General features: G+C 40.9%; 1 protein-coding gene across 1 annotated transcript; it reads left to right on the top strand.

Annotated features, from left to right (window-relative positions):
- Positions 1-348: 348 nt before the first annotated feature.
- LOC111838015 (chloride intracellular channel protein 2-like) lies at positions 349-8,464 on the top strand. Its single transcript, XM_023800558.2, has 7 exons — positions 349-419; positions 3,867-4,155; positions 5,334-5,443; positions 5,860-5,985; positions 6,080-6,180; positions 7,275-7,456; positions 7,571-8,464. Exons 1-7 carry the CDS (start codon positions 364-366, stop codon positions 7,730-7,732), a joined length of 1,026 nt encoding a protein of 341 aa, XP_023656326.2. The 5' UTR covers positions 349-363; the 3' UTR covers positions 7,733-8,464.

Below are 8,464 nucleotides of genomic sequence, written 5' to 3'. Positions count from 1 at the left end.
GGATAGGTTGTTCAGTATTGCCAATAGACACTCCACCAGGATAAGATGGACAGATGATGAATGGATGAATGGATGGATGAAGCTTTGCTGACACTGAGTCACTGTAAGCTATCTGTTTTCTTATGTTGCACAATTGTCTCAAACTAAATAGGTTTCACGTTCTCAGGAAAGATGAGCACATGTGGCAATCAGTATTTTGTACTTCAGGGTGATGAATGGAGATGTGGAATTGGTCATGTCAGTTGGAGCAGATTGCTTTGTCTGTTTGGGATTTTCATGACCAGAGAACCACATAAAAGGAACAATGTCACAGGGAATCGTTCTACTCAACCTGTGCAGATACAGAGGTAGAGCAGGGTCAGGATGGAGGCAACATGGTTGGCGATCCTGAATGAAAAGCATGGCGTCATTTCAGCAAGGTAAGTAAAAGCATGAACTGGTGCTGGCTATTGAGGACATTAATGAAAAAGGTTCAGGTCTGTTCACTTGGTATGATACACGAAAACAGAAAAACATGGTTTATTGAGTCAGCACAACTTGCCTGCTCAATGTCAATGTTGGACACAGCTAAAACCAGACAATAGGTGAAGATGTTTGGATCTACCTGATTGTCCACCTACCCATCCAACCATCCACTTTCCAGCCATTTATTAGGTACTGGGTGTGGTGAGTACCAGGGGCATTATTAGGCCTATTTTAGGGGGGCTTTAATAAAACATTAAAATACATTAATATTGAACTGTTATTAGACAGGCAAAACTAGCTGTGTAATTATACCAGGTGCCATACCTGGGCCCATAAGAAAATTGTATTTACCAAAGATTTTTAATGAATTATTGCACAAATATCTACCTAATGTCTCTAATTTTTTAGGATTTTCTGAATGTGTTTTTCAAAAGAAAGTAGTTGGCCACCCCAGAAAGATTTAAGCAAAACAACCAGAATTATTATGTCAGAGCATAAATGCAAAAAGTTAGAGTGTATTAGGAAAGAATTAACTGTCAGTTTTAATAAATACACTGTACTTATGCTGTTTAAAAAGTGACTCATTTTTTTTAAATGCACTCACCCAGTAAATCCTTTTTTGTTTGCATCAGCACAGCCAGTCTTTGCAGGATAAGGTGCAGCACACTCAGTACAGACGTTTCCCATGATATAAAGCTGGCCTTTCTCATGAGAGCCAGGCTCAGCTGTCTGTCCCCATGGATAAAATGCTGCTCTCATGTGTTTTAAGATTGCTTCTGGTCTAATTGAAGGGATGTTTTGTCTATAGAGCTCCACAGTATCATTGGGCTGTATAAGAATAATTCAGTCAGCAGTCTCTATGACAACACCTTCTTCTCACCCATTATTTGTAATTAGTTACGGTTATGTATATTCAGTTAGGTATATTCAGTTAGGCATATTCCTATATGTACCCATTTGTTTATGATCTACTCTCAATACAGTATCTTATCTTCTCTTCTGTGTGGATGGGATTTCTATGTTGTTACTTTGAGTTTCTCCCACAGTCCAAAAACCTACAGCTAGGCTAGCTGGCATCTCTGTATCTTCCATAGTGTGTGCGATTCAGCCCTCTCTGGGACTAGCATCCTGGTCAGGGTGTTCCCCAGTACAGGTTGGGATACACTGCAGGCTCCAGGGCCGGAAGTAGTAGTTCAATATAGAAAAAGTATTAGCAATAGCAGTTTCAGAATGAATTCAGTGAGCCTTGTGTCCCTTGCTGCTTGCCACACCTATGATTCTGTACTGCATAAGTGGGTCGTAATGTTGTCAGGGTCAGCCCCTGCTGTGGTCCTTCCGTGTCCCTTCCCTGTTTGACCAGCAGGTGGTGCTGGTCATCCCGTTCTTTGTGTTAGTCTTTGTTCTCACCTGTTACATGGCTCAATGTGTTGAGCATGTGGTTATCTGAGTACCCTTCTGTCCTGAGTACCCTTCTGTCCTGTGTTCGAATCCCGCCTGTCCTGTTTTTGTATTTTGCTCCCCAGTGTTTCTTTGTATAAGTTTTTCTGGTTTCTGTGATTTGTATTTGGTTCAGTTCTATGTGCCCCTGCTTGTGTTTCTACCTGTCTGTTATTCCCCTAGTGTAGATGCTGTTTCCTTCTTTGTCAGTCTTAGTTTTCCCGTCCCAGTTCCCTGAGTTAATTAGTTCCACTTGTTTCCTGTTCTTGTGCCTGCCCTTGTGTGTTTTCCTGATTGCTCGTTGTCCTGCACCTTCCCCAATTGGTTAATTGCTTGTCTCACTCCTGCTGCCTCGTTACTCTGTTCAGTTTTCCTATTTAAGTTCCTGCCTGAGTTTAGTTCACTAGTGGTTCATTGTTGATTGATTGTGTCTTCTGTTGTTCTTTGATGGTTCCGCTATTTTCAGTGTTTTGATGTGTATTTGGTTTTGTGTTTAAGTTTATTCCCTTTAGAGTTTGACCCCCCGTGGTCCTTTTGGTTTCATTGGTTTTGTAGTGTCTTCTGTTTTAGTTAATAAACCCCTTCTGTCTCTGAGCCGCAAGTGGGTCGTCCGCCATCCTTTCCGTGCCTGCACCATGCCGCGCTCCCGTGCCTGAGCCGCCTGCATTCATGACAAATGTACGATGTATGAATTGATGAATTCTCAGTCTTGACATGGCAACCATACAGAAACGGACAAGCATTTCATGCTTTTTGCACTGATACCCATGATTGATCTCAGGGGCATGATAAAAAATTACCCCGTAAATTTCCCATATATATATGAAAAAAGCAAACTGAGATTAATCAAACAAAACAGTTGCAATGTACGTTAGCGTCCTTAAATGAGATATTCCCTGCCTGGAACACTGGGTACGCTGACTTTTCTAGCTGTGCATATTTTTTAATTTTTACATTTTGAAAACATGATGATAGCGAGCTGTCATTTAGAGACAAATGCTTTTAATCTATTTTTCAAAATGAATTTTAATGATACTGTATGTGTGGTTAAATCAAACATACATTGGAAACAGGAGTTAAAAATCATATCTTTTAAAGATCTAATTTTTGTTTATTTTTTTTAAACAGACTGAAATATCTTGAAAAGATTTATGGAAATGTACTGCTATTTTCATGTGGAGTTATTATAATATAATTTGAAACAGAAAACCACCTTTTAAGAATTAAAAAAAACATATGTTTCAATCAATTTTGATTTTGACTCCAACATATTTAGAAATTATGATGTTCATCTCTCTAAATATATTCCAAGTTTACTTTTTAGAAATATTTTAAATGGTTGAAAGCTATTTCTGAAATCCTAAAATATTTTAAATATATCAAATTAATCTTATAATTGTTTAATTATGGTGTAGAATTCTTTAAAATTACATCAATCATTCATTAAATTAGATGAAAAAATACATTTAATATCGTTTCTTATTGTTCAAAGTTGTTTAAGAAAAATTTGGTTAAACATGACAATTCAGCATTATTTCATTGCAGAGTTTTATGTTTAGCTTGTTTTATTATCTTGGAAAATAAACATTCATCAATCCGTCGCCCATCCAGCTTCCATCTGCTTATCCAGTCCAGCGGAAGACAATCACTTAGGGAAAATCACCAACTATAATTATTTCAATTATGTGAGGACAAAGCTAACCATTCACTTTTGCTATTTGTACAATAAAGAAAAAAAAACTTTATTTTTTTTTAGTCCCCAGCTAAAAATGCCTTGAAAGACGTGCATTGAAGGTCTAAACAAACATGTCAAACAAAGTGTTGTGGTGCATCTGATTCATGTCACAGTGGAATCAGTAACCTCCATTCATGGGTCGTGAATGACATTAATATCTGTTAAAGAGGTTCTATTTTCAGCCTTAGACACTGGCTTTATATGCGTGTGGCCCCACGCCTCTCTCCAGCGCCCTCCCCTCTGGCTTTTTAAGGAGGTGGACCTGTTCGAGATGCAGGCACGTGCTTCCTGAAGTCCCCGGGCTCTCCTGCTCACACCCACACACGGGCGCAGACGGTCCAGAAGCCCCCCCCCCCCAACTGCCATCTGCAGCTAAGAGCCTCAGAGTGACACCCAACACCTCACTCTCTCTCTCGGGTGGCAGAGTGAGGGCGCCGATCTGTGCACCTACTTACCGGACCATCTCTACGGGCACCATGGACCTGGGACACGAACCCAATATTGAGCTCTTCGTAAAGGTAACTTTGTTCTAATCTGTCGTTTCAGGTTTTGCTATTCTTAAAATGTTTTTAACAGGCTTATCTAAGAATTGTATAATTTCTTAATTTCGCCACATAAATGCAGGACTAATAACTACAATATCAGACAAATAACAGAATGGATCGCTAGAGATTACACAGGAATTGAGAATGATGTCTTCTGGACCGGATTGCCAGGTTATGGCTAAATTTCCACCCTAAGCTGGTATGGTTGGGGGGGGGCACAGTATACTATGTACGACTTGCACCTGCCCTTTGCCTGATGTGCGTTTTTGCCGTAACCACTTGAACTTTCGATCGTCCTGGTTAAAAGCAAATCTTATTCTGTGCCTATTTTTGCATTAGCCCAAAAAGCACCAAGAAAAACCCACAGTCAAATTTTGTGTGAAAACCACAAATCTGGCAACCCTGCCTGTGGAATTTCCCAAAAATTCTGTCATGTGACATGCATCAGTGAAATCTGTCTTATTAAATTTAGACAGATGTTTATCAGGTTTGTGCAGTAATAGGCCTGAATGAATGGCGTAAACATTTCATGAGCTTTAGCAGCTGCGCTTTACACACACACACACACACACACACACACTGAAGGACCACTTTACACGCTGCCATGCCAACAGATACAAACACGCACCACTGCCCTGCCCATCAGCCCCTACATCCTCCGTGCCATAGCAACACACCCTTTTTGAAACATACTATGAATTCCCCACCTCTCCGTCTCAGCAATGATTAATTTTGCAGGTGCAGCATCACAGTTTTATCAATGTTATCTGTCCAGAGGCGGGAATAGGGCAGTGTGAGGTTTCTGTGTGTTATGATCAGGGAGGGGCACAGATACCCTGGCAGACTCAGGGGGTCCTTGGGGGGTGGTGGTGGTATTTTGTCAGGGGGCCCAGAATTTCTAGCTACATCCCTGCTTATCTTCCCCAGTTTTTCTTTGTTCCCTTTATGGGATGTGCATAAAATGTTTCAACAGCTATGCATCTAACAGGGGACTGTTAGTAGTTATTCAGACCTTAAATGATGGCGTGTTGAATTCAAAACGCAAGAAACATTGATAGCTTACATGGTCTTTTTTGATATGGGTGAAGTTGAACTACTGGGAAAGCTAACAATAGTCTTCAGGAGGTAAAAGCATTTGTGTTCCTTCCCAGGCTGGACATGACGGCCAGAAGGTGGGCAACTGCCCGTTTTGCCAAAGGCTTTTCATGGTGCTTTGGCTGAAAGGAGTCAAGTTCACAGTGACTACTGTCGACATGAAAAAGTAAGCGTGCGAGCCGCCCAGAAACTGTCACACTTCCCACTGCCGTCACAAAGACAATCCCACAGAGACTATTCCTAAGAACAAGCGACGAGGCTAACGATTCCACACAAACCAAACGGCTTCAGATAATCACCAGCCCTTGCTGGAAAAGAATAGAGACTTCACAGAGGTTTTGAATAAATACTCATCTAATCTAATCCTGCTAGTATTTGTTCCCCATTATTGTGAGCGGTTCTGTCACTGAACAAATAAGCAGAAACCATTTAAAAGTGATGCATTATATACGCACCCTTGACCATGATGGTCACACCCATGGCCTTTATACTAATATAGTGACTCAATAGGAATCATTAATCATCATGGCATACTGCCAGTAAGGCACCCCCCTGCCTCTGTCCCTCTCCTCTGCCCTATAGGAAGCCCGCAGAACTGAAGGACTTGGCCCCCGGGACAAACCCTCCCTTTCTGCTGTACAACGGGGAGCTGAAGACAGACTTCATCAAGATCGAGGACTTCCTGGAGACAATGCTAGCCCCCCCAAGGTAGAAGCGGTGCATTACAGCTATGTGTCCACGTTCTCGGCCTGGTCTCTACAGTCCCCAGCTCATTTTCCCATTAAACCCTTCTGCCTGTTAGGTACCCGCACCTCAGCCCCCAGAACAAGGAATCCTTCGATGTAGGCGCAGACATCTTTGCCAAGTTTTCCGCATATATCAAGAACAGTCCCAACAACCAATGTGAGTGACAATGAGCGACAGAATCCTGTAGAGCAGTGTTTCCCAGCCCAGTCCTCGGGGACCCGCAGACAGTCCTCATATTAGCTCAGCTGGGAGGGAGCAAAAACCTGGACCGTCTGTGAGTGCCCAAGGACTGGGTTGGGAAACACTGTTGTAGAGAACAGGCAAGTGCAGTATCCCACACCTTCCAATGCGTACATAGTCACGCAATATAAATTAGATATAAAATCTGGGATACAAAAGTACATTCAGGAAAAAACTTGTAGGAGCAGTGAAATTGCATAAGGAACAGATTGGGAGAGGACAATGTGACTTTGAATGAAATCACAGTAATTATACCTCTGTCTTGTTTGTAACGACAGTCTGACAATTTGCGTGACTGTCCAAGTAGATGAATGCCCTGCATGGGCAATATGTGAAAGGTGTACTATGCTTTATCCAGTGTCCCAATACAATAAATAGCTATTAAAAAGTGATGAATGGAAAATAGACAGGAGCAAATTCCCTATTTGTTATTGTGAGGTTCACATCAAATATTGTGTAATGGTTTCATTGTATTAGCTGGGTTGTTGTGTAAATGTGCGTTTATCTTAATAATCTACACACATTAAACATCGTTTGGGAGGATCATTGAAAGCATCCCAATATCAGAATTTTCTGTCATAATGCTTTCATGATGTGTTCACAGACCATTCAGTGCATCTTCATAACGCATTTATAATTGTCATGTCTTGTTCATTTACTTGAGGGGCCATTATTTGTGACCACCACCCCCCAAGTAAAGTGATATACTGCATGAATGCAATTCTTTGAGACATTCAGGTGTACTTACATTGTACTTATGAGTGTTCTATGAATACATTATGAAGGTGAACTTAATGTTCTATGAATGCATTATAAACTATACTTACGTCCTGCTTATGAATGTTCTATGAATGCATTATGAGGGTACACTGAATGATCTATGAATGCCTTATGAAGGTGCACTGAATGTCCTACAGAGGCATTATAAAGGCATCATGAAGGTGCAGTTAACGAGAAGCATTATCGAATTCTCAGATATCATTCTTAATCTTTTCTTCATTTCCCACCAGATCAAGAGACGGCCCTTTTACGGGAGTTCAAGAGACTGGACGACTATCTGAACACGCCCCTCCCAGAAGAGATTCACCAGAATGCCACCAAGAACATCATCGTCTCCGACAGGAAGTTCCTGGATGGCAACCGCCTGACCCTGGCTGACTGCAACCTACTGCCCAAACTCCATGTCATTAAGGTGGGTGAATGTGGAATGAAAAGCATTCTTCATATGCCCCATTAGAAGAACAACTGTGAGAAGGAACAAAATAAATACAGAAATGGTTAATATCCCACTGCCTTCTTCTTGCAGATTGCTTCCAAGAAATTCTGTGGCTTTGAAATCCCCGTACAGTTCACAGGCGTGTGGCGATACCTGAGGAATGCGTACGAGAGGGACGAGTTCACGCAAACCTGCCCAGCAGACGTCGAGATTGAGATGACCTATCTGAATGTGGCTGGCAAGCAAAAATGATAGTTAGCAAACCATTAGCAAACCATCAAACCATTGGCAAACCATTACAGATGCCAGCAGAATTACAACTTACCAAATCCTGCAAAAAGGAAATTCACACCTGGGGTGTGACTCCTTGATTGGCCATGTTATTTACAGTTAACCGAAATATTAAAAATGTGGCCCCATGACCGAAGTCCCATATCAGATAAATCTCATATGTTGGTGGCTGTCCGGGGCCCACAATTTGCAAGGAGCACATTCCCATTTATTTTATGCTCTCCATCAGCATAAACAACAGGGAACTTTACTATTACAACAAAACAGATACACATTTTTCTGTATGAAAACTGAATGTTCGTTCATGCTGTAAATAGACACTTGTTACCTTTATTTCTTAATACTTACTTGTATGCATACACATTGTGATTTGCGATTAATATCAATGAATTGAAATAGAAGCAGCTTTTCGAAAGCCTAGTATATAGTCTGGTCTTAGATGATGAAATACTTTAAAACCATTTCGGAGGTCTGGACAACGATGGCAGTGACCATGATGGTCGTCCACTGTCAAGGTGGAAAAGTAGTTGACCTTTTATGAACATTTTCTAAAACATGTTTTATATTTTTTAAATGCTTTGTGAATTTCTCAAGTTGTATTGCAATAATATTTCGGGAAATTTAAATTACAATCTGTTCGATTTAATGTTAAAGATTCTGAATTTAATTCTCAATAAAATCATAGGCAATGCA

Source organism: Paramormyrops kingsleyae, chromosome 18 (genome assembly GCF_048594095.1).
Source record: "Paramormyrops kingsleyae isolate MSU_618 chromosome 18, PKINGS_0.4, whole genome shotgun sequence".
Classification (NCBI taxonomy): Eukaryota; Metazoa; Chordata; class Actinopteri; order Osteoglossiformes; family Mormyridae; genus Paramormyrops; species Paramormyrops kingsleyae.
The sequence above is the reverse complement of the archived record's forward strand: the minus strand, read 5'-3'. Positions and strand labels throughout refer to the sequence as shown.

Excerpts from the sequence above, each read along its gene's own strand:
- LOC111838015 (XM_023800558.2), top strand. The coding sequence starts at position 364 with ATGGAGGCAACATGGTTGGCGATCCTGAATGAAAAGCATGGCGTCATT. Across the intron at positions 420-3,866 it reads CATGGCGTCATTTCAGCAAG|CGCCCTCCCCTCTGGCTTTT; the intron begins GTAAGTAAAAGC and ends GCCTCTCTCCAG. Across the intron at positions 5,444-5,859 it reads ACTACTGTCGACATGAAAAA|GAAGCCCGCAGAACTGAAGG; the intron begins GTAAGCGTGCGA and ends TCTGCCCTATAG.